The sequence below is a fragment of the Oryctolagus cuniculus genome, chromosome 7 (assembly GCF_051225735.1).
Source record: "Oryctolagus cuniculus isolate XC-2025 breed Fujian yellow rabbit chromosome 7, ASM5122573v1, whole genome shotgun sequence".
NCBI classification, from domain to species: Eukaryota; Metazoa; Chordata; class Mammalia; order Lagomorpha; family Leporidae; genus Oryctolagus; species Oryctolagus cuniculus.
Genome location: NC_142873.1, coordinates 164,306,545 through 164,329,563, shown reverse-complemented (window position 1 = coordinate 164,329,563; position 23,019 = coordinate 164,306,545). Strand labels below are relative to the sequence as shown.

Here is a 23,019-nt window from a genome sequence, read left to right as displayed (position 1 = left end):
TGCCTGGGCCAGGATGTGATCTGGCCAGGCCTGGCCCCTGTCTCTCACAGTCAGCTCCCCGCAGCATCCCAGGTGGGGTCTAAAGGGCCTCCACGCGTGTTCTGAACACGCTGTGAGCGCAGCTTGCGGCACATTCCAGTGTTAGCCACCAGCTAAGGGGGGATGGGGGCTGCGGGGAGAAGAGCGCCCGGTGGCTGCCCGGGGCAGGGAGGGTCCGGAGGCCTCTGTGCCGAGGACCTGTCCAGCTGGCCGGGCCGCTCTGGGCAGACCCTGGCTCCCTGTAAGGAGGGGCAGGCACAGGTCTGGGTGAGCGTCTGGGGCGTCCCCAGATTGGGCAGAGCACAGGGAGCCGGCGGCATGCGTGTGGCACCCCTGGGCCCCACTTTCCAATGTGTCTGTGGGCAGTGTCCAGGCAGAGACCAACGGCCAGGCTGAGGGTCAAGGGGTCAGTGCTGTCAGAGCCCAGCGTGCACTGTTCCTGGCAACCTGGGAGCATCCATGGGTGTGGCCAAGGGTTTAGGGGCGTGGCTGAGGGTGTAGGGTGTGGCCAAAGGCATCTCAGGGGCATGGCGGAGGGTGTAGGGGCGTGGCCAATGTGGGGGGGGCATGTCCCTGGTGTGTGCAGGGCTGTGGCGGAGGGCGTGTCCATGGGGCATTCCACTGTGCCCCTCACCACTCTCCCTGCCCTCCCTGCCTTCCTCCCTGCCTGGCTCAGGGCGGGGCCCACCCTGTCCCCCTCTGTGGCTCCCTCAGGCTCAGGCCGGGGCTGAGGAGGACGCGGGCTCCGGGGAGGACAGCAGAGCTGGCCGCCAGAACAGCCGCCTCCTTGGGAGTAGCTTCTCCAAGGCCAAGGTCAGCCCCGCCCGCACCAGCCAGAGGGTGGGTGTCCCCTGCAGCCCCAGAGCCCACGTGGAGACTGGAGGTGCCGGCTGCGGCAGGGTCAGCCCAGGCCGCGGTGGTGGCTTCGTGGCTCCCCAGCCACCCCTCTCCTGGGCCCGCGCCGGCCAGTGCTCTGCACCCGGGCCCCCGAGGCTGTCCTGGGCCGGGCACTGCAGAGGTCCTGGGGCCCCACGGGCAGGGCTGGACCGGGAGGCCTCAGGCAGGCCCAGCCTCCCAGCCTCGCTGTGGCCCGGCCTGAGCCGGGGCTGCAAGGGTCACAGCTCTGCCCTCCCACACAGAAAAGGGGCAGCAAGAAGGCGGCCAGCGTGGAGGAGGGGGACGGGGGCCTGGACTCCCCAGGCAGCCAGAGCCGAGGGTCAGTGCCCGCGGGGACGCCCTGCATGATGGGGGGCTGCACTGTCCTGGGGGCCCCCCGCCTTTCCCTAAGGCTGATTCTGGGTGAGGCTAGCCTGGATCCCAGGCAGGACTGGGGGGCAGACGTGGGGAGCTTGCCCCCCGCCCCTCCTGGAGAAGATGGGGAGGAAGGGGGGCTGTCCTTGGGGCTCCCCCGGGATCTCAGCCCTGTGCAGCCAGCGTGGCGCCCCCAGCCCCTTCCCCAAGCTGACTGGGCTGCCCTGTGCCACCCCCCCAATCTGTGTCCCTCCCCAGTACCCACACTGGGCTGTCAGAGTGCCCCCACCCCACACACCTGACCCCCCCACCTGCTGGCTGCAGGACCCTGACCACCCCCACCTGCTGGTCGCAGGGCCCTGACTGCCCCCCGATTTGCTGGCCACAGGGCCCTGACCCCCCCACACCTGCTGGCCACAGGGCCCTGACCCCACCCCCACCTGCTGGCCGCAGGACCCTGACCCCCCCCACCTGCTGGCCGCAGGACCCTGACCACCCCCACCTGCTGGTCGCAGGGCCCTGACCACCCCCTAACCTGCTGGCCACAGGACACTGACCACCCCCACCTGCTGGCCACAGGGCCCTGACCACCCCCTGACACCTGCTGGCCGCAGGGCCCTGACCCCCCCACACCTGCTGGCCGCAGGGACCTGACTGCCCCTCACCCCCACAGGACGGCCCGGCAGAAGAAGACCATGAAGCTGTCGCGGGCGCTCTCGGACCTGGTCAAGTACACCAAGTCCGTGGGAGCCCACGACGTGGAGACGGAGGGTGAGGGCGGGGGCCCGGGGGGGCGGGGCGCCGAGGGGCCACCCGCAGGCTGACGCCGGGGCCGCGCGCAGTGGCCTGCAGTTGGCAGGTGGCGTCCTTCAGCGAGACCAAGGCCCACCAGATCCTGCAGCAGAAGCCGGCGCAGTACCTGCGGTTCAACCAGCACCAGCTGTCCCGCGTCTACCCCTCCTCCTACCGCGTGGACTCGAGCAACTACAACCCCCAGCCCTTCTGGAACGCCGGCTGCCAGATGGGTGCGCGCCCGAGCCCCCGCGGCCCCGGCTGGCCCCGCTGGGCCCTGCACACCCCCGCCCCGGCAGCACCCACAGAAGCCGACCGACTGGGGCAGCCGCTGGCCGCTGACCCGGCCGCCCGCGTGCCCCTCCCCGCAGTGGCCCTGAACTATCAGTCAGAGGGGCGGATGCTGCAGCTGAACCGGGCCAAGTTCAGCGCCAACGGCAACTGCGGCTACGTGCTCAAGCCGCCGTGCATGTGCCAGGGTGAGCCCCAGCACGCCCAGGTGGGGGTGGGTCAGGGAGCCCCCCCAGCACGCCCAGGTGGGGGTGGGTCAGGGAGCCCCCCCAGCACGCCCAGGTGGGGGTGGGTCAGGGAGCCCCCCCAGCACGCCCAGGTGGGGGTGGGTCAGGGAGCCCCCAGCACGCCCGGGTGGGGGTGGGTCAGGGAGCCCCCAGCACGCCCGGGTGGGGGTGGGTCAGGGAGCCCCCAGCACGCCCAGGTGGGGGTGGGTCAGGGAGCCCCCCCCAGCACGCCCAGGTGGGGGTGGGTCAGGGAGCCCCCCCAGCACGCCCGGGTGGGGGTGGGTCAGGGAGCCCCCAGCACGCCCAGGTGGGGGTGGGTCAGGGAGCCCCCCCAGCACGCCCAGGTGGGGGTGGGTCAGGGAGCCCCCCCAGCACGCCCAGGTGGGGTGGGTCAGGGAGCCCCCAGCACGCCCAGGTGGGGGTGGGTCAGGGAGCCCCCCCAGCACGCCCAGGTGGGGGTGGGTCAGGGAGCCCCCAGCACGCCCGGGTGGGGGTGGGTCAGGGAGCCCCCCCCAGCACGCCCAGGTGGGGTGGGTCAGGGAGCCCCCAGCACGCCCGGGTGGGGGTGGGTCAGGGAGCCCCCAGCACGCCCGGGTGGGGGTGGGTCAGGGAGCCCCCCCCAGCACGCCCAGGTGGGGGTGGGTCAGGGAGCCCCCCCCAGCACGCCCAGGTGGGGGTGGGTCAGGGAGCCCCCCCCAGCACGCCCAGGTGGGGGTGGGTCAGGGAGCCCCCCCCAGCACGCCCAGGTGGGGGTGGGTCAGGGAGCCCCCCCAGCACGCCTGGGTGGGGGTGGGTCAGGGAGCCCCCAGCACGCCCAGGTGGGGGTGGGTCAGGGAGCCCCCAGCACGCCCAGGTGGGGGTGGGTCAGGGAGCCCCCCCAGCACGCCCGGGTGGGGGTGGGTCAGGGAGCCCCCAGCACGCCCGGGTGGGGGTGGGTCAGGGAGCCCCCCCCAGCACGCCCGGGTGGGGGTGGGTCAGGGAGCCCCCCCAGCACGCCCGGGTGGGGGTGGGTCAGGGAGCCCCCAGCACGCCCAGGTGGGGGTGGGTCAGGGAGCCCCCCCAGCACGCCCGGGTGGGGGTGGGTCAGGGAGCCCCCCCAGCACGCCCGGGTGGGGGTGGGTCAGGGAGCCCCCCCAGCACGCCCGGGTGGGGGTGGGTCAGGGAGCCCCCCCAGCACGCCCGGGTGGGGATGGGTCAGGGAGCCCCCCCCAGCACGCCCGGGTGGGGGTGGGTCAGGGAGCCCCCCCAGCACGCCCGGGTGGGGGTGGGTCAGGGAGCCCCCCCAGCACGCCCGGGTGGGGGTGGGTCAGGGAGCCCCCAGCACGCCCGGGTGGGGGTGGGTCAGGGAGCCCCCCCAGCACGCCCGGGTGGGGGTGGGTCAGGGAGCCCCCCCCTGCAGCGGAGACCTTGGGTCTGGGGGACGCCCTTCTGCCTCTGCACTTCTAGCGCGGGCCATGTGCGCCCCACGGGGCCACCTGGAAGCTGCCCTGGCGGGGACCAGCCCCCACCCACACGGGGCCCGGCTGGGCTCTGTCCCACAGTTTGGGCAGTGGCCAGGCCACCAGGCCCCCCCCAACGTGGCATTGCTGCCCCCTCCAGACTCCACCTGTTCTGTGGGGGTGGGGCTCCCGAGGCCCCAGTTCAGCCTCACGCCCCCCCCTCCAGGTGTCTTCAACCCCAACTCCGAGGACCCCCTGCCCGGGCGGCCCAAGAAGCAGCTGGTGCTTCGGATCATCAGCGGCCAGCAGCTCCCCAAGCCACGCGCCTCCATGCTGGGGGACCGCGGGGAGGTAGGCGGCGGCCGGCCCCGGGCGGCTCGGACCGGCCCCGCCCGGCCCCGCCCTCACCCCCGCTGCCCCCAGATCATAGACCCGTTCGTGGAGGTGGAGGTCATCGGGCTCCCGGTGGACTGCAGCAAGGAGCAGACCCGCGTGGTGGACGACAACGGTGAGGGCCGGGCTGGCCCGGGGAGGGCGTGGCGGGGAAGGGGCGGCCCCGCCGCGTGACCCTGCACCGGCCTCCAGGCTTCAACCCGCTGTGGGAGGAGACGCTGGTGTTCACCGTGCACATGCCCGAGATCGCCCTGGTCCGCTTCCTCGTCTGGGACCACGACCCCATCGGGCGCGACTTCATCGGCCAGAGGACGCTGGCCTTCAGCAGCCTGATGCCAGGTGCGCAGGGGCCGAGCTGCCAGTGTGTGGGCCGGCGCCACCGGAGGGCTTCCTGGCCTCGCTGGTCCTGCTGAGCCTGGTGGCTCAGGGAAGGGCGCGGGCTGGGGTCGGGGAGGAGGCAGACCCAGTGACCCCGCCACCCCGCCACCCCGGCTGCTGCAGGCTACCGGCACGTGTACCTGGAGGGCATGGAGGAGGCCTCCATCTTTGTGCACGTGGCTGTCAGTGACATCAGCGGTAAGGTGAGTGTCCTGGCCGGGCACGTGCCTGGGCAGGGCCAGCGCTGGCCCCTCAGCCTGTTCCTGTGGCGTCCCCAGGGCCGGCTCCAGACCCCAGGTGTGAGACCGTGGTCAGCTCCCTGGGCCTGGGGGCCTCTGCCGCTGGGGACGCCTGACCCCCGGGCCAGCTGGCGGCGTCCGAGTCCCCTTTAGGCGGCCATGGGCAGACTCGGGGCCATGTGCCCAGCTGTGCCCAGAGCCACCCTCCCGCCTGGGTCTGTTGGCCTCACCCATCCCCGGCTCACGGCCCCCCCGAGGGCGGGGCTGGCCTCCGGACCCCGTCTGCGGAGCCTGCCGCCCCCTCCGAGGTGGGGTCTGTGGACACGGAGCTGCCGCGCTCGGGCCCCGAGGCCCCGCAGGCACCCGTCTGTCCGTCCGTCGTCCGCCGCGCCTGCCGGCCTCCACCCGCGGGGCCCTCACGCCTCTCTGTCTCTTTGCTCTTGCAGTGAGCCCCCCACTGCCCAAAGCGCACCTTTGGGAGCACGGTCTTGTTAGCAGCCTCGCAGGTACCCCTGCATGCCAGGCCGCGCCCCCGCCGGCACCCGCGGCTCCTGACGCGGGGCCGGGTCCCGGGCCGTCCCGGGCGGACAGAGGCGTTTATGAGGCAGATCCAGGATTCCGCAGAGCCCCCAGCGCCTCCCCGTGTGCGCGGGCCCTGCCCAGTGCCTGGGTGGGGTCGCCCCGGGGCCAGGGCTCCAAGCCCGAATCCTGGACCTCCTTGTCAACGCCGTCCAGCCACACGCAGCAGAGCACACTGGACGTGGGCCTTGAATCACGAGGCGGCTGATTCAAGTGCTGGCCGCGCGGCACTGCTGCCCTCGGGGGACGACCGGCCCGCTGGGCCCTGGGCTGCTCTGCACCAGCACGGCCATCACGGGGAGCGGCGGGGCGCATGTGCAGGTCCTCCCCGGTGGCCACCCGGCCCCTGCCAGCTGGTCCAGGGACTCCTGGCCACGCCCCTCAGGGGCAGTCCAAGAAGGCTTCCTGGAAAAGGCGGCCCCTCCAGAGGGCAGGGGCAGCACCAGGGCGCTGGGCATGGCAGGAGCCATGGGACAAAGCAGACCTCGGGCTAGAGTTGCCTCCCCGCTGCCCGAGGGAGGGGCGAAGGTGACCCAGGCCCTTCTCTGACCTCCTCTCCAGTCCGGTGGGCTGTGGGGGCCTCGCAGCAGGTGCACGGTGCGGGGGGGGGGGCAGGGTCTCTCTCCTGGGAGCACCCGGCAACAGCAGCCCCCTCACCCCTTGCTGGGGGGATTCTTGGTCGAAGGGAGGAGCAAGTCGCTGTCCCCGGCGAGCCTGCTCCCCAGGGCCCACCACGGCCCAGGGCCCGCCAGACCCCCAGGCAGCCACCACCTGTCGCCCGGACACACTCTGAGGCACCCTCCGTGGAGCCAGCCTCGGCCCCGGCTATGTGGGCTCCTTCTCTTGCAGGTCAAGCAGGCTCTGGGCCTAAAAGGCCTCTTCCTCCGCGGCCCAAAGCCCGGCTCGCTGGACAGTCCTGCTGCTGGGCGGCCCCCACCCCGGCCCTCCGTTAGCCAGCGGCTCCTGCGGCGCACGGCCAGCGCCCCCACCAAGACCCAGAAACCGGGCCACAGGGGCTTCCCGGAGCTGGCCCTGGGCACGCAGGACACGGGCGCTCAGGGGGCGGTGGGCGACGCGGAGGCCCCCGGCCCTGCTCCGGAAGCCCCTGCCCACCAGGGGTCTGGCAGCGGCAGCCCCCGAGGTAAGGCACCGGCAGCGGCGGCAGAGGGGACCCCCACACCAGGGCGGCCCCCGCGCGCCCCCGAGGGCCCTGGGCCTGCCAGCATGGCCGCCACGTGCATGAAGTGTGTGGTGGGCTCCTGCACCGGTGTGGACGCCGAGGGCCTGCGGAGGGAGCGGCCGCCCAGCCCGGGGCCGCCGGGTGGGCTGGTGCCCGTCAGCCAGCAGCCCCGGGCCCGGGCGGACTCACTGGGGGCTCCCGGCCGTGGCCTCCCGGGAAGAAGCAGAGAGGCCCCCGGGCAGGGCCCAGGTGGCAGCAGCTCCGCGTCCTCCGACTCCGGCAGCCCGGGCAGCCCGGGCGGCCCCCAGGTGCCCCCCGCCCAGGCCGAGGGCGCCCGCAGGCAGCCAGGGGCCCCCCCGGCAGAGACGGGCGCCTTGTTCGTTCCAAAGCTGGAGGAGATCAGGACGGCCCCCCCCGTGTCCCCCACGGGTAAGGCCAGCGCCCTCCTGCCCCCCTGGCTCCCGCATGCGCAGCCCGCCAGGCTCCGCGCCATCCCCGCCGCTTCCTGCTCCGAGCCCTGGTCCTGCGTGCACCGCTCCCTTGCTCTGTGGGCTCGGCCCGAGGGCCAGGCCCTGGGACTTCCGAGGGGTGGGGTCCGGCTGCCTGCACGGTCACGGACGCCCCTCCTGGGACGTGGGGGGTTAGTGCCCAGCTCTGTGTTGTGCGAAGTCTGGCGTGGGTCAGCGGTGCAGCTGCAAGGTGGCCCTGACGCCCCTGAGACCCTGGGCGCTCCTCTGTGTGGCCCCACCCGTGCCTGCTGGGCGTGGCGGCCACTCCAGCGCGTGGTCAGTGGGAGTGCGGTGGCTCCGGCTGGTCTGCTGCGCCCCAGCCCGGGAAGGGCACGTGCCTGGGCCTGGCCCCTGCTCTCCCCCCCCTGCACCCGCCCCCGTCCCCGTCCCTCTGCCCCGTCTGTCCTGTCCACCGCTGACCGTCTGCTTTCTATCCTCACTCACGCTGCCTCCGCAGTTAGGAAGTGAGCACAGGTAACCGCCCAGCCCCGCGAGGACCCCGTGTGCGGGCACAGGCCCGAGGCCCCCACCTCCCCCACCCCTCGGGCCCGGCAGCAGCAGGGTGGGGCCTCGGGCCTGTGTGCGCGCAGGGGCTGCTCCCGGGACGGTGCTCTGCTCTTCCACAGACGCCCCGCCCGCCCCGCCGTGCGGCCTGGAGCCCATCGCCGAGGAGCCCGCCCCACCGGCGACCACCCCCAGCGCCCCCTCCTGGGAGGGGCCCCAGCGCCCCCCAGGCTCGGCCTCAGGAGCACCTGTGCCTCTCTGGAGCAGGGGCCATGGGGACCACGGGCAGCCCCCGAGAGAGCCGTGCCCCAGCGGGAGCCCCGACGCGGCAGGCGAGAGCGAGAGCAGAAGCCGGCCTCGGGCCCTGGGCCAGCGGCCCCCGGTCAAGAGGGCAAAGAGCGAGGGGCAGGTGCCTTCCTCCCCCACTGCTGTGTACTCGGATGCCACGGGCGGGGACCAGCTGTGGCAGCGGCTGGAGCCGGGCGGCCACCGTGACAGCGTGTCCTCAGCCTCCAGCGTCTCGTCCAGTGACACAGTCATCGACCTCTCCCTGTCCCGCCTGGGTCTGGGCCGCAGCTGCGAGAGCCCAGGGAGGTGCCTGGCCCCGTGGCCCTGCCCCACCTCGGCCGCCTGCCCAGACCTGGCCCCTGTGACCAAGAGCAAGTCCAACCCCAACCTGTGGGCGGTGGGCCGGCCTCTGGCCCCGCGGTCGCCTGGCCTACCCCGCCTGGAGGGCTGGCAGGAGTGCCCAGTGGCCGCCAAGTCCAAGAGCCTGGGCGACCTGACGGCTGACGACTTCGCCCCGGGCTTCCAGGGCAGCGCCCGAAGCCTGAGCCGCGGCCTGGGCCCCCCAGGGGGGGCGTGGCGGGCGCCGGGGCGGGACGCGCTCACGGAGCAGCTGCGCTGGCTCACGGGCTTCCAGCGGGCGGGGGACATCACGTCGCCCACCAGCCTGGGCCCGGCCGCGGAGGGGGTGCTGGGCGGCTCCGGCTTCCTGCGACGCCCGTCCTCTCGCAGTCAGAGCCGTGTGCGCGCCATCGCCAGCCGGGCCCGCCAGGCGCAGGAGCGGCAGCGGCGGCAGCAAGGCCCGCACTGGCGGGGTCCCCCGGAGGAGCGGGGTGCCCCCGAGGGCTGCGTGGACACCCCTGCCCTGTGCCCCGGCCCCGAGGGCTGCGTGGACACCCCTGCCCTGTGCCCCGGCCCCGAGGGCTGCGTGGACACCCCTGCCCTGTGCCCCGGCCCCGAGGGCTGCGTGGACACCCCTGCCCTGTGCCCCGGCCCCGAGGCCTTGCTCCTCCTGAGGCTCTGAGCCCTCCGGCCAGCGTCCAGTGTATGCTCAGGAAATGGGGGTGGCCAGGTCCCCAGACTGCGCGCCCTGCTGGCCCTCCCGTCTGCCCCAGCAGGCATGGTTTGCACAGTTTAAGAAATACAAGCAGAATATTTAAATTTTTAGAGGCAACACTTACACACAAACCTGACTGAGTCTTTTCTATTTTCCCGCCTGGGTTCTGCCCCGTGGGTGTGCGCTGGGCTGCAGTGTCGGCCTGTGCACACGCGTGCCCGTTCCCGTGTTGGCTCATGTACACGCGTATCCTGGACGGGGCCTGTGCACACGCGTGCCCATCTCCCCCATGCTGGCCTGTGCACACGGGTGCCTGTCCCCTTGTCAGCCTCCGCACACACGTGTCCTGGAGACAGCGCATCCGCAGACCCCAGCCCTGGGACGGGACCCCCGCCCTGGGGCCACTCCTTCCCGTCCCCGGCAGCTGCCAGCCTGCCTCTCAGCCCGGGGGAGCCAGGCAGAGACCTGGGCTCTGCCCGGGAGGATGTGGGTCCGTCTGTAAGACCAGGCTGACCCCGACAGGACAAGCATGGCCCTTTGGGGAGGGGCCCAGGGCACACAGCCGGGACACTGGGGCGCTGGTAGGGCCCGGCCCCTGCTCCCAGCCACGCGGAGCCTCTGGATCACCGTTCTCCAAGCTCGGCAAGGCCCTGTCGGGCTCTGGAGAGGAGCCTGCAGACCTCAAGCCTGGGCACTGGCACGTGCGTTACACGGCTGGCGCTGGGGCCCAGTGAGCGGCCAGCTGTCCTGCACCAGGCAGCCCAGGGCCAGAGGTGAGGGGCGCCCACCAGGACCTGCAGGCCAGCTGGGGCTTCCTTATCAGGCCGCCGCCCTGGGACGGCTGGACTGTGGTGGGGCTGGTGGGGGTGACAGGCCCCAGACAGTGGCGAAGCGTGGGCCTCCGGGACATGGCGGGCAGGGTGGGGGCACAGTGTGGCTGGCAGGGGTCGCGGCATCACCACAGCAGGGTGATATGGGCCTGGCTCCGGCTGGCCTGCAGGCCCTGCACTGCCCAGCAGAGCTGTGGGAGGCATCCGGCCCCCCGCCCCCTTGCCCAGGACAGGAGTGCCCAGGCTTGGGCGACTTGGTGGGCAGCGAGGGGCAGCCATGCGGTGGCAGCCACTGTCCCCAGCAGGCGCCGCCATGCTGGCCTGGCTCAGCCCTCTCACCGTGGGGGCCTTGGCCACCCCGGGGTCCACTGGACGGCTCAGGCATCAGAGCCCAGGGAGCCCGTCCTGCTGTCCCCTCCCTGGGTGCCGGCACCAGCCGAGGGGACCTGGGCCCTGCAGCTGTCCCAGGCCACAGGCCACAGCGACAAGCAGAGAGCGCTGCCCGGGCGGGGTCTGTGCCACTCCGGCTCCCAGAGCCCTCCAGGGCCACCGACGCCTCGCTTGCTCTGCAGGCAACGGCCTCAGGCCTCGCTCTGGCCCCAGGCGCAGCGGGGACGCGGAGTGATGTTGCCAGAGGGAGGAGGCACGGGGCGGGCAGGGGTCCGGGACGAGGGAGTCAGACCCGTGAGGTTCTGGGGAAAGCAAGGGCCCCGCCCGCTCCCGGACTGCGCGTGTGCCGCGGCGGCGCCCCCACAGCCGTCTGTGTGTATTTATATATTTATACAGATACAAAAGGCTGTTTCACAGTTACATGTCCTCCGCCGTGTGCCGCGCAGGCCGGCCGTCGGGCAGCAGCCCGGGGCCAGCACTGGAGGGCGCGGCGCTCACTGGGCGGGGACCTCGTACTTGAAGATGACGCTGAAGAGCTGGCCGCCCAGCCGCGCGGCCAGCCAGGCGTTCTTGAGCACGGCCAGCTTGAGGCTCTCGCAGCGCAGGGCCGCGTGGTAGTTGGTATGCACGGCCCGGCCCATGCCCTCGATGACCACCAGGTCGGCGCCACGCTCCCGCACCAGCGCGGCCAGCCCCTTGTCCAGGCGGCTTTGGGGAGGAAGGCGGCAGTGAGGCTGGGGCAGGGGCTGCACCCCGAGCTGCTCCCCGGGGTGGACCCCCACCCTCCTTGCTCCTGTGCCCAGCCCTGCGGGGCGGCCTCCTCCCCCAGACCCCGGCCTCACGCGGGGCCTCGTCTGAACTTTGGAGACGGCCTTCCCCGCTGGGGGAGTGGGGCTGGGCGCCGTTAAGGGGCCTGAGGCCCAGCGCCGGGGTCCAGGGCCCTGCTGGCGTGCACCTGCGGGCTCAGATCTCCAGTCCCTGCCCCGACCTGGGGCCCTGGTGCCCTTCCTGCCTGGCCCAGCCCCAGCCCCAGCCCCAGGACATCTGGGAGCGCACCAGGGCCCCGGAGTCGTCTCGTCTGTTCTTTCTCTGTCTGCCTCTCAAACACACAAAGGTCGGGCGAGGGTGCACTAACCAGGGCCCAGCGGACCCCGCGCTCGGACCTGTCGCTCCTGGAGCCGAGGCCGGGCTCTCCCCTGGAATCCGCAGGCACGGAAATCAGTGATGGCGCAGGGAGGCCAGGAGGGCGCCCAGGGTGCCTCTGCCAGAGCTGAGTGACCACGGGGACACAGGCTGCGGCAGCCCTGCCCCCACAGGCCCCGGTGAGGGCGGCGGGCGGCGCGCGTACCTGAGGTCCAGGCAGGGGGAGCTCGAGCCGGTCTGCACCAGCAGTAGCTTCTCTTCTCTGAGGGCCGTGCTGCGGGGCACAAGGCGGTCAGGGCCCCACAGTGCGCAGGGCGCCCCCCCACCCCCCGCGCCCGCCCGCACTCACCGCACAAGCGGGTCCATGGCCGCGATGCGCTCGGCCACCAGCAAGGACTCGCTGTGCGTCACGTCGTTGAGGGCGGGGCCCGAGTTGCACGCCAGGATGACCTGTGGGGGAGGCCGGCTCTTTAGGGCCCTGCTGCCCGGCACAACGCTGGCCTGCACGCGGCCGGGCTCTCCAACGGCGGGCCCCAGCGAGGGCAGAGCCGCCCACCAGGGCCTGCCAGCTGCCGGCCGCCGAGGGGCCAGGTCCTGTGGCCCGAGAGGGGCGGAGCTGCACTCAGGGCCTGGCCACAGTCACCCCAGGCCACCATAAACAACTTCCCAGGAAGCTGTGGGGTCGGACCCGAAGCCCCAGCAGGGAGACCCATGACCCAGGAGGCCGGGGTCGCCCGTCAGCCTCGCGCGCACCTGCACCTACCTGCTGTGCCCCCAGGAGCTCCGACCACGGCTGCCAGAGGCCCCCAGCACCGCCAACCCCACCAAGAGCCACGAAGCCCAGGGGAAGGTCCCACCACACAGCCTCCTCACTCACCTCTGTCCCTCTAAAGAGTAGCTCCCTGACAAAGGGGAAGACTCCCAAAATGAGGTCTATTCCACTGTTATCTGCGAAAATTAAGGCACATTTATGAGGGGGCCCCTGTAAGACAAAACCAGGGCGTTCAGTTGGGAACAGGCGCGTCCAAGACTTCAGACCCCACTGCACCCACTCCCGGGGCAGGGGCCGGGCGTCACGGCCCCAGAGGTACGGCAGGCACTGGGGACAGGGACAGCCTGCAGAGGCCACACCCACCCCTTCCAGCGAGGCAGACCAAAGGCCTGTGTGTGCAGGGGCAGCTGGCCTGGCAAGTGGTCACCGCAGGAGGTCAGGCAGAGTCTGGCCTCGGCAGCGCGGAGGCCGGGAGGGGCTTGTGCGCACGGCCTGGGTCCTGGGCCACTCCCGCTGGCTCCGTGTCCCCCGTCTGGGCCCTGACCCTGTGTTCCCTGCCCCCGGGCAGAGGCGAGGGCACCTGCACGCACCTTCAGTCTCTGCAGCCACTCGTCGTAGGAATCCACGAGCCAGGGCCGCTCTGCGTGGACACAGAGGGGACGAGATTGGCCGGCGCTCGGGGGCCAGAGCGCGGCGGCCTTGGGGGGCTCCAGGCCGCGGGCTCTCCCGGCCCTCCCCCACCAGGCCTCAGACACGCGCGCCGGCTCCTACCTTGTAACTTCCTCTTCGCCTCTTCAAACCCGAAGTGTGGATCGGACTCCAGGACGCTGGGAGGGGACGAGACGCAGTCACCCACGACACAGCCACGAGCCCCACCCCCGGCCCCCGCTGAGCCCCCGGGCGACACCGTGCGTTTCCGCAGGACAGCAGAATCCCAAGAAAAAGTCAGCCCCGTGGGGCGGGGGTGTCTCCAAGACGGGCAGCCACGGGTGCCGGGCAGCGACCCCGGCACGGCCCCCCGAGAGCTGCTGGACGGGCGGCCCAGAGGGCAGTGAGGGGGGCAGGGTGCGCACAGCTCCTCCCTAGGACCGTGGGCGCCCCCCGTGAGGGACAGCTGCCCACGGGGGAGCGGGGGCGGGGACGCGTGGGGCCGAGCTCCATCTCGTCAGACCCCGCTTCCAGTCCGCGCCTGGGCCCCGGGGCCGCCCTCCCTCGCACGGCGGCCAGCCCGCGTGACCCCGCGTGGACACCTACTCGGCCACGGCCTTGGCCCCCCAGTCGAAGACGTTGCCCGCCAGGAGGCCCTTCGCCAGCGCCAGCTGCCGCTCCTCCCAGCCCAGGGCGTCCAGGGCACGCACCACGCTCTGGAAGCCCCGCAGCGCCACGCCGTTCTCCCGCTGCTTCACCTGCGGGCGGGCGGGCGGGGCGGGGGGAGAGCTGCAGGCGGCGACCAGCACCCGCCCCCGGGGGCTTCAGGCCCAGGGCTGCCTGCCACAGCTGTGCCAGGCTGAGTGGGGCCTGGGGGGCACAGCCCCGCCCACGGGAGCCACCATGGGCACACAGGGGCGGGGCAGGGGGCGTGGTGAGTGGCCAGCCCAGGGGAGGGGGTGAAGGCCCGCGGCCTCCTGGCCGGAGAAGCACAGCAGGGCCGGCACCTCCAGGCTCTGCCACCTGTGAGCTAGACGGACGCCCGGCCGGCTCTGCGAGCCCAGTGCTGACCCCTGGAGGCCACACAGCCCCAGCCACAGGGAGACAGGGGAGCCTTTAGTGGGTTCAGCTTCCTGGGGGGCCACGGGCAAGCCCAGGGCAGCAGCTGCCCCTCCCCTAGGGGACCCGCTGGGGCCGTGCGCACACTGGCCCCCCTCTCCACACACGCCCGGCAGCCTAACCGGCTCTCAGCTGTCCATGGGTTCCCGTGCACTGCCACACCAGCACCAAGTCAGGGCCGCCACGAGACCCACACAGCCCGACACCGTGCACCCCTCGCTGTCCAGCGGCACTCACTTTGCAGTAGGGGTCCGGGAAGTTGAACTCATTCAGACAGTGCTCCCTGGTGTCCAGCAGGCTGCGCACGGTCAGGCTCCCGTAGGCACTGGGGACAGACCAGGGCAGAGGGGCTGAGCAGGCCGACCAAGCCAGCGCTCCTCTCCGTCCGGGGCCAGCCCCACGGCGGCCAGGAAGCCCAAGAAGGCGTGAGGCGCTGAGGCCACGGTGGTCACGGGGCTGCCCTCCCCCGAGGCCGGCGGGCGCACGCGGACAGCAGGGGCCGGGCACTCACAAGGGCTGTAGCCGCAGCACCTGCAGCTTGTCCCTGTACTTCTGCCGGAACTTCTCGGCCCTCTCGGCCGCGTCCAGGGCCTCGGGCTGGCTCGCCACGGCTCGCTTCACCACCTGCCAGGGCGGGCCGTCAGCAGGGCCCCGCCGCGCTCACGGCACTCGCGGCAAGCTCTGCCCGCGGAGGACCTCAGGGGCACGGGGCTTCCCCGGCCGCCCTGGGGCTCAGGTCCACGTCCTTGGAGCCCCTCACTCGGGGCAGAGCCGGCTGGACCCGCAGGTCTCACGTTCCGCCCCCGGGGCCTGGAGCTGGAGTTCCCCCGTGCCGCTGAGGTGCTGTAGTGAGGGCCTGGCCCTGAGCTGCCGCAGGATGGGGCCCCGGCCTGGGAGAGAGGAAGGCGCCCGGCACAGGTGGCGCTTCCTGGAGCGCAGGGAGCTGTGGGGAGTCCGGCCCCGCCCTGCCCTCAGAGCCGCACAGCAGTGACCCGTCAGCGACGCGCAGTGACAGCCAGGACAGCAGCCCCAGGACTCGGGCGCTGCGCCCCCCGGCCCCGCCGCGCCGCGCCTCACCCCGTCCAGCGCCTCCTCGAAGCAGGTGAGCCAGTACTTGCGGGCCAGGGCGTCGTCGGTGAGGTCCACCGTGTCGGGCACGTAGGAGGCCGGGTCCAGGAGAAGCGGCAGGTCCACCAGTGGCCTCTCCAGCCGGTCCATCTCCAGCAGGTCGAACTGGAGGACAGAGCAGGGGCGGAGATCACCGTGGTCCCCGGAAAGACCCCAACCCGACTGCCTAAGCCTGAGCTTCCCCGCAAGAACACAGGAGCGCCAGCACCTCCTCCGTGCCGCGCTGGGCTCCGCCCTCCCGCCGACACCTCCTCCGTGCCGCGCTGGGCTCCGCCCTCCGGCCGACCCCGTGGTTAGCAGCGGAGGAGAGGGGGGGCCGGCCTGCCCTCCTCACAGCCACCTCCCACAGTGGCCTGTGTCCATTCCAGCACTGGCTCTCCTCGCTCCCCTCCCGACCCCCAGAGCCAGGCTGTCTCTGGTCTCCAAGGGTCCTCACAGCCACCTCCCACAGTGGCCTGTGTCCATTGCAGCCCCAGCTCTCCCCGCCCCCCTCCCGACCCCCAGAGCCAGGCAGTGTCTCTGGTCTCCAGGGGAGACGGCGAGGGGCTTTTCCGGTGCTCAAGGGCCCTGCGCCTCCGCCCAACGTGAACGGGGCTCTGGCCCTCCAGCCTGCCCCCGTGGCCCCATCGCTGGCCTGTGTGGCCCCTCTGCAGGGCTGACGTCTGTTCGCCGCGCCCCGGCTCCACCCGGCCAGGGCTGGGCCACTCCACGGCGCCCACGGCCATCAGAGCCACAGCCACTTGCCCTGCTGGGAAGGGCGTAACCACATGTGCGCTCAGCGTGTTAACCGGACTGAGCGACCACCCGTGGCCACCTACGGGCCAGAGGACCTGCACCAGGAAGACGGTACGGCCTGAGAGCGTCCACTCCCTACAGCCGCCCACACGCCGGGCACTCGCCCGGCTCCGCCAGCTGCACTTCTGCCAGCCCCCTGCAGAGGGCGCCAGGCCCCCGTGGGAAACCCTCGAGCGGCTGATGCAGGCACACGCGGGGACGTGGGGAGTGGGGCCCACCCGGCAGCCCGACTCTGCTCCACCCAGCTCAGGCCACGGCCAGCCACCGTCCAGGACACGGGCCTCACCCCGAGTGGGGATTTGGGGAAAGAACTCAGAACCTTCCCAGGAGAGCGGACCCTGTCGCTGAAGGAACCCATGGCAGAGCGCCGGTGTGCACACGGCCCTGGGCAGGGGCCTGCTCCAGACACGCGGGTGCCCGCCCGGGACCCAGTACTCACGGTGCCGCTCCGGGCCCGCTGCGTGGGGCCCAGCCCCGGCGAGGCGCTCCTCAGCCCGGAGCTGCCGGCGTAGTTCTCGCCCCAGCTGTACTGGTTGGGGTCTGCGGAGACAAGAGGCCAGCGGCTGGGCCAGAAGCTGCCCCCTCGTTCTCGTCCCCCTGGAGGCCTCACGACCGCCCCCACCCTGCACGGCCGCAGTGGAGCTCGGGCCCCGCCCTGCACGGCTTCAAGTGGAGCCCGGGTCCCCGCACCCCACCCCCACCCTGCCCCTGCCCTGCACAGCCTCGAGTGGAGCGCGGGCCCCGCCCCTGCCCCCACCCTGCCCCTGCCCTGCACAGCCTCGAGTGGAGCGCGGGCCCCGCCCCACCCCCGCCCTGCCCCCGCCCTGCACGGCCGCAGTGGAGCCCGGGCCCCGCCCCTGCCCCCGCCCCTGCCCCCACCCTGCCCCCGCCCTGCACGGCTTCAAGTGGAGCCCAGGCCCCGCCCCACCCCCGCCCCTGCCCCCACCCTGCCCCTGCCCTGCACAGCCTCAAGTGGAGCCCGGGCCCCGCCCCTGCCCCCGCCCTGCCCCCGCCCTGCACGGCCTGGAGTGGAGCCCAGCCCCCGCTCACTGTCTTGCTCAGCTCCCTTCAGAAACGCGCCGATGGCCCCCAGGTAGCCTTCGTGCCTCAGGAACAGCGCCTGGACCTCCCCCTGCAGACCCAAGGCCACGTGTGGCCACACGCGTGTCACCAGCATGGACGGACACACAGGGCCCCACCTCCTGGCGAGCGGAGCACGGGACAGGCCCACGCCAGCGGCCGCCCGTGGGAACACGCGTGTGCAGGCGGCCGCACCTTGGAGAAGAAGTTGATGCTGTGGGTGATGGTGCGCATGGTCACGGGGTGGCCCCGGATGAAGAAGCCCCCGAAGTACACGCGGTCCAGGCCGTGCAGCCGGGCGTGCAGACACGCCAGCTGCCCCACGTCGTTGCTGATCATGTGCAGCAGGCTCTTGGCCACGTCCTCCTTGGAGAACTCTGAGCACAAGCACACGGGGCACGCGTGACGGGGGGGGAGGCGGGGAGACGGGGAGGGGGCCACAGCGCCCGGCACACGCGGCCCGTGCGACCTGCGTGTGACCTGCGTGACAGGTGCCTCACTGCTGCATGCATCAGGCTTTGCTTTCCATGGGCAAACGCGGTGGCCGCATGGCGCTGCGGGGGTGGAGCACGGCTGCTCCACCCCACCCAGCTCCTTGCTCGCGGCCTGGGAAGGCACTGGAAGACGACCAAGTGCTGGGCCCTGCGCGTGGGGGAGACCTGGAGGAAGCTCCTGGCTCCAGCCTGCCCAGCCCTGGCCGCTGCAGCCATCTGGGGAGTGAACCAGCAGAGGGAAGACGTCTCTCTCTCTCGTTCCCTCTCTGACTCCTTCAATATATAAAACTTTAAAGAAATGGAACCAAAAAAGCCTCAATAAAACCCAGAGACCAAACCCCAAACTGCTGCTAATTCATGCGTCCTGCGGCCGTCCCGAGGACACAGCACGCTGCCCCACGGTGGGGCCAGCTGCCCACGGGCAGGACGGCCCCGCCTCTCCACGAGGGCCCGGCTGGCACCTTTGTCGGCCGTGGCTGACTTCCCGAAGCTGCTCGCGATGAGGTCCCCGCTCAGCCCCAGGGTCTGGTGGGCGCCGCCGTACACGTCCCGCACCAGCATGTCCACGTTGGCGTGCTGGCCCCGGGAGGCCAGCTGCAGCAGCTCGTCAAACTTCTGTGGGCGGGGCAGAGCCAGTGGGTGAGGCGCCCGCCTCCAGAGGCTGCCCCGAAGGGAGGGGGCCGGGCCGGCCCCGAGGGACAGCACCGCGTGGAGACGGCCGGGCCAGCGCGCAGCGGCCTTGCCCCCGAGCCTCTGCCGCCGCGGGTACCTTCGTCCTGGTGAGCAGGGCCCCGAGCCCCCAGAAGGTGCCGCCTCCGATGGAGCTGCCGCCGATCCACTCGAACCTGTCCTCGGCCTCCACCTGGGCAGAGCGGGGGCGCAGATGCCGGGCTCCGCCCCCACCCAGCGCCCGCCCCCGCCGCTCGCCCGACGCGCCGGCTCACCTTCACGATGGAGACCCCCGAGCCGATGCTGACGAGCAGGTAGGGGAAGCCGTGGGGGTGACTGTGGAAGCGGAACTCGGCGTCGGCGTCTCCCTGGCACACGAAGGCCTCCTGCGGGATGTTCCTCAGCACGAAGTTGCAGCCCTTGATCAGGCAGCTCAGCACGTCCTCGCGGTGCACCCTGCAGGGAGCCGCGGCCTGAGCGCCGGCCCTGCCCTCCCCTCCCCTGCCGCCTGAGCGCCGGCCCTGCCCTCTCCCCCCCGCCCGCCTGACCACCTGGGCCAGGAGCCGCCCCCACCCCTGCCCTCCCCCGGCGCCTGAGCGCCCGGCCCTCCCCTCCCCTGCCGCCTGAGCGCCGGCCCTGCCCTCCCCCTGCCCTCCCCTGCCGCCTGAGCGCCCGGCCGGCCCGCGCCCGCCCCCCCCGCCCGCCTGAGCGCCTGGCCCTGCCCTCCCCTGCCCTCCCCTGCCCTCCCCTGCCGCCTGAGCGCCCGCCCACCCCCCGCCCGCCTGACCACCTGGGCCAGGAGCCGCCCCCACCCCTCCCCTCCCCCCGCGCCTGAGCGCCCGGCCAGGAGCCACCCCTGCCCCTGCCCCCCCACCCCCCGCCTCCTGCCCACCTGGGCGGGGGACCACGCCCTTCCCCCCCCTCACTTCAGCTGCAGCTTCTCCTCGATGAGGTCCTGGAACTTGTAGGCCCCGCCCCCTGTGGCCTGGATGACCTTGGTCTCGGTGTTCACCAGGTGGGCTTTGATGAAGTCCAGGCAGGCCTCGATGTACGTGTTCTCGAACTTGACGAAGTGCAGGCGTGCGGTGACCTCCTCCTGCACCGACACCTCGTAGGGGGGCTCATGCTCCTGCCCCGTGTCCTGCGAGGCAGGGCGGGGCTGCACACGGGTCCCGCACACCCCGCCCCCAGGCTCCGGCCTGCAGCCCGGGAACCCCACGTGCCGAGGCAGCACCTGGACCAGACGCCTGGCCCGTGCGTGGAGGGGACGGAGCGGGGCCGCGGGCCACGCGGGCCACGGGCAGGGCAGCCACGGTGCGCAGGCCTCACCTTCCCCGAGTGGTCGAAGGACCTCACTCTGGCGACTTTGTGCTGCACTGTGGAGTAGTAGGCCAGCTTGGTCAGCGATCCACCTGCGGGGACACACGGGCGCTCAGCCCCGCCCACACGACCTAGGGCAGACGGGCCCCTCAAGACGCGGGGTCTGGGGCCACCTGAACGTGAGAGCCCCGTGGGTGCCACGTAGGAAGAGGAGAAAGCAAACACCAATCCCTCCTCCCGACCCGAACCCACCCCGAGGCAGGGACCCCCAGTGCCCCCCACCCCGAGGCAGGGGCCCCTAGGGCCCCCCACCCCGAGACAGGGGCCCCCAGTGCCCCCCACCACGAGGCAGGGATCCCCAGTGCCCCCCACCCCGAGGCAGGGACCCCCAGTGCCCCCCACCCTGAGGCAGGGGCCCCCAGAGCCCCCCACCCCGAGACAGGGGCCCCCAGTGCCCCCCACCACGAGGCAGGGATCCCCAGTGTCCCCCACCCCGAGGCAGGGGCCCCCAGAGCCCCCCACCCCGAGACAGGGGCCCCCAGAGCCCCCCACCCCGAGGCAGGGATCCCCAGAGCCCCCCATCCCGAGGCAGGGGCCCCCAGAGCCCCCCACCCCGAGGCAGGGGCACCCAGAGCCCACCACCCCGAGGCAGGGACCCCCAGTGCCCCCCACCCCGAGGCAGGGGCCCCCAGTGTCCCCCCACCCCGAGGCAGGGACCCCCAGAGTCCCCCACCCCGAGGCAGGGACCCCCAGTGCCCCCCACCCCAGCTAAGGGAGGGCCCGCGGCTGTGCTCCGAGGGTGGGCACGATAAGGACGCGCGCGCAGCGGGAGCAGGCGAGGGAAGCAGGGGGGTGGGGTGGGCAGGGACGCAGCAGGGGGTTAGGACCCGGCTCTTTCAGGGACGAAGGGCAGTCTCTGCTCCGTGAGGGGCTGGCACTGTGGCGCAGCAGGTGGAGCCGCCGCCTGCAGTGCCGGTTCAAGTCCCGGCTGCAGCACTTCCCATCCAGCTCCCTGCTGTGGCCTGGGACAGCAGTGGAAGATGGCCCAGGTGCTTGGGCCCCTGCACCCGAGTGGGAGACCTGGAGGAAGCTCCTGGCTTCGGACCGGTTCAGTCTGGCCGTTGCAGCCATTTGGGGAGTGAACCAGCGGATGGAAGACTCCCTCCCTCCCTCTCTCTGTGTAACTTTCTTTTAAAAATTTTTTTGAACGACAGAGGGGAGAGAAGAGGCGGGCAGAGACCTGCCATTCGCGGCCGCGGCCGCGGCCCAGGGCCCAGAACCCAGCCCGGTCTCCCGTGGGCGGCAGGGGGTCGTCACCGCTGGCTGAGGCCGGGGTCTGAAAGGAGAGCCGGGACTGGAACCCCGGCACTCTGCCGGGGCGGTGTCCCAGGCGGCACCTCCAGCGCTGCGCCGAACGCCAGCCCCGGGGGGGTGAGAGGCCACGGAGGCCTGGGGGCTCCTCCTACTTCCAGCCCAGGAGGAAACAGCGGGGACAAGAGGGCCAGACCGGGCTCAGCGGCAGGGCTGCGGCTGGCAGGGATCCCTGGGAACCCAAGGCATCCGGACGGGGTTCCCGGTCACCCACACGGCAGGTGCCGCCACGGCCCGTGCTCCGGGGCCCGGCCGCCTCGCGGAAGGTGCAGTCACTTCTGGGTGTCCCTCAGCACCTGGGCCACACCTTCTGGGTCACCCTGACCCACGGGGTCACCCCGACCCCAGGGAAGGACAGCACGCACTGCCCTGGGCCCCTCCTGTCCTGCGTGCACGCACGCGCGCGCATACACACACACACACACCCCGCAGAAGCCCAAGGTCAGGTCAAAGCTTCCGGGCTGTTTGCAAAGAGCCGAGTCACTGGCTGACCCGGGTCCCAGGCGAGAGGAGCACAGAGCAGGCGAGGGGCCTGGACCCCAAGATCAGGACGAGGAAGGGGAACGGGGGCGGGGTCTTGCTAAACCCTGCTGAGCGCGCTGGCCACGGGCACTCCTGGGCTGTGCCCGCCCGGGCCTGCGCGGGCGGGGGTCTCTCCAACACGGCCTCTGCCATGAAGCCCCTGACTGCTCCGCCCCTCGGGGTCGCGGGCGCGCGCGGCCTGCAGGCTCCCCTCCGGCCCAGACCCCCTCGCTTCCGGGGACCCCCGACCCTCGGGACGCCCTCCGCGGTGAGGGGCGCTCAGGACCCAGGCCACGCCCCGGCCCCCCGCTCGGGGACCCGAACCGCAATGGGGCGTGGAGAGGGGCGGAGCCGGAGGGGCAGCGGCCGGCCGCTCGGACTGGAGAGCAGACGCGCGGCTTTGCTGGCTGTGCAACAGGAGGCCCGGGCGCCCAGCGCTGTCGGGGCCGGCACCGTTCCCCAGCGCGCCGCCTGGACCCCTCGCCGCAGGCTGCCTTCCGACTCGCACCGGACACACTGCCCCGCGGGAAGCGGCCGGCGGCACGACCTCTCCCCCAGCATCGGGAGCCCCCGGCGCAGCCAAGGCACCAGCAGGCGCCCAGGCCCGCGGCGGGGCGGGCCAAGGGGGTCACCTTCCCGCAACGCAAGGCCGGGGGGGAGGGGAAGGGGCGCAGGGTCTCCGGCGGAGCCGGGCCCCAGAGAGCTCGGGCAAACGACGGGGGCGCCCGGACGCGAGGGCGGCGCGAGTCCCCGAGGCCCGTCCACGGTCCTGCGCACTCACGCCAGCTGTCAACGGTCCAGGGCGAGGCCTGCGGGCGGCGCGGACTTTACGCGGCACAGGGGTCCCAGCGGGCCCGGCCCCGGGGGCTTCAGGCCAGGGTCGTCCTCGTGCCGGCCCCGGCAAGGACGCCAAGCCTCAGGCCGGCCACCTCCGGCCGTCAGCCCCCCGCCCCCGGCGGCCGCCAACCCTCCCCCGGTGCCCCCTCCCGCCCGCGGCCTCCTCCACAGCGGCCGCCGCCGACTACGAGTCCCGGCATGCCCCGCTCCGGCACGCGCGGCGCCTGCTGGGAGCGGTAGTCCGTCCGCTGCCCCAGCGGGCGCGCCAGCGCGTTCGGGGGACTACAAGTCCCGTGAGGCGGCGCGCGGCGACCCGTAAGTCCGTGCGCGGCAGCCCGCACCCCCGCCCTTCGTCCTTCCCGCCGCCCCCGCTCGCCGCCGGCGCCCCGCGCGTCCCGGCTGCCAGCCCCGGGCGTCCGGCCCGCCGCTACCTATGTCGATGGCGAAGCGCTTGGCGTTCTCCAAGTTGCGGAAGATCTCGTCGGGCGGCAGCGTGATGCTCTTGTCCAGGCTGTCCCCGCTGCTCCCGCTGCCGCTCGCTCCACACTCCGCCATTTTGAAAGTGCCCGGCCGGCCTCATCAGCCATGGAGATATATGCGCATATATTTGACTGTTAAACGCCCCGTGCATAGATTATGCTAATGAGGCCCGCCCCTCTCCTCCGGCGGCTCGGGCCCGCGCCGGCCTGGCGGTAGAAGCCGGGCGCGGGTGCCCGCAGGTGGAGCGCCGCCGCCGCT

At 72.8% G+C, this 23,019-nt stretch overlaps 2 protein-coding genes across 6 annotated transcripts in view; one reads left to right on the top strand and one right to left on the bottom strand.

Annotated features, from left to right (window-relative positions):
• The window catches only part of PLCH2 (phospholipase C eta 2), a 44,282-nt gene extending 34,998 nt beyond the window's left edge, over positions 1 to 9,284 (top strand). Inside the window, exons 12-22 of one of the 2 annotated variants that reach the window (XM_089299358.1) lie at positions 754 to 852; positions 1,179 to 1,255; positions 1,964 to 2,061; positions 2,133 to 2,315; positions 2,454 to 2,561; positions 4,266 to 4,390; positions 4,463 to 4,547; positions 4,625 to 4,771; positions 4,934 to 5,013; positions 6,478 to 7,237; positions 7,944 to 9,284. In XM_089299358.1, coding sequence (XP_089155484.1) covers positions 754 to 852; positions 1,179 to 1,255; positions 1,964 to 2,061; positions 2,133 to 2,315; positions 2,454 to 2,561; positions 4,266 to 4,390; positions 4,463 to 4,547; positions 4,625 to 4,771; positions 4,934 to 5,013; positions 6,478 to 7,237; positions 7,944 to 9,130 — 2,949 coding nt within the window. In that variant the 3' untranslated portion in view covers positions 9,131 to 9,284. Of the gene's footprint in view, positions 1 to 753; positions 853 to 1,178; positions 1,256 to 1,963; positions 2,062 to 2,132; positions 2,316 to 2,453; positions 2,562 to 4,265; positions 4,391 to 4,462; positions 4,548 to 4,624; positions 4,772 to 4,933; positions 5,014 to 6,477; positions 7,238 to 7,943 lie in introns of those variants that run through there. The other variant, XM_089299357.1, reaches the window with a different exon arrangement.
• A 1,468-nt stretch (positions 9,285 to 10,752) lies between these two features.
• On the bottom strand, positions 10,753 to 22,874 carry PANK4 (pantothenate kinase 4 (inactive)). Of its 4 annotated transcripts, none has more exons than XM_089299359.1 (20): positions 22,713 to 22,874; positions 19,561 to 19,643; positions 19,158 to 19,372; positions 18,507 to 18,687; positions 18,332 to 18,424; positions 18,024 to 18,177; positions 17,264 to 17,445; positions 17,039 to 17,120; positions 16,428 to 16,528; positions 15,143 to 15,298; positions 14,577 to 14,689; positions 14,303 to 14,390; positions 13,553 to 13,704; positions 13,070 to 13,125; positions 12,889 to 12,938; positions 12,404 to 12,508; positions 11,876 to 11,976; positions 11,732 to 11,800; positions 11,440 to 11,579; positions 10,753 to 11,091 (listed from the first exon to the last, which is right to left on the bottom strand). In XM_089299359.1, the coding sequence occupies exons 1-20, from the start codon at positions 22,834 to 22,836 to the stop codon at positions 10,772 to 10,774; spliced, it is 2,565 nt and encodes an 854-aa protein (XP_089155485.1). In that variant the 5' UTR covers positions 22,837 to 22,874; the 3' UTR covers positions 10,753 to 10,771. The 4 variants fall into 4 exon arrangements, 3 of the variants coding, with proteins under 3 accessions (XP_089155485.1, XP_089155486.1, XP_069933199.2); XM_089299360.1 differs by lacking the exon at positions 22,713 to 22,874 and adding an exon at positions 22,226 to 22,424; XR_016210291.1 differs by lacking the exon at positions 11,440 to 11,579 and having other exon boundaries at positions 12,404 to 12,474; positions 22,713 to 22,872.
• Between the last annotated feature and the right edge of the window lie 145 nt (positions 22,875 to 23,019).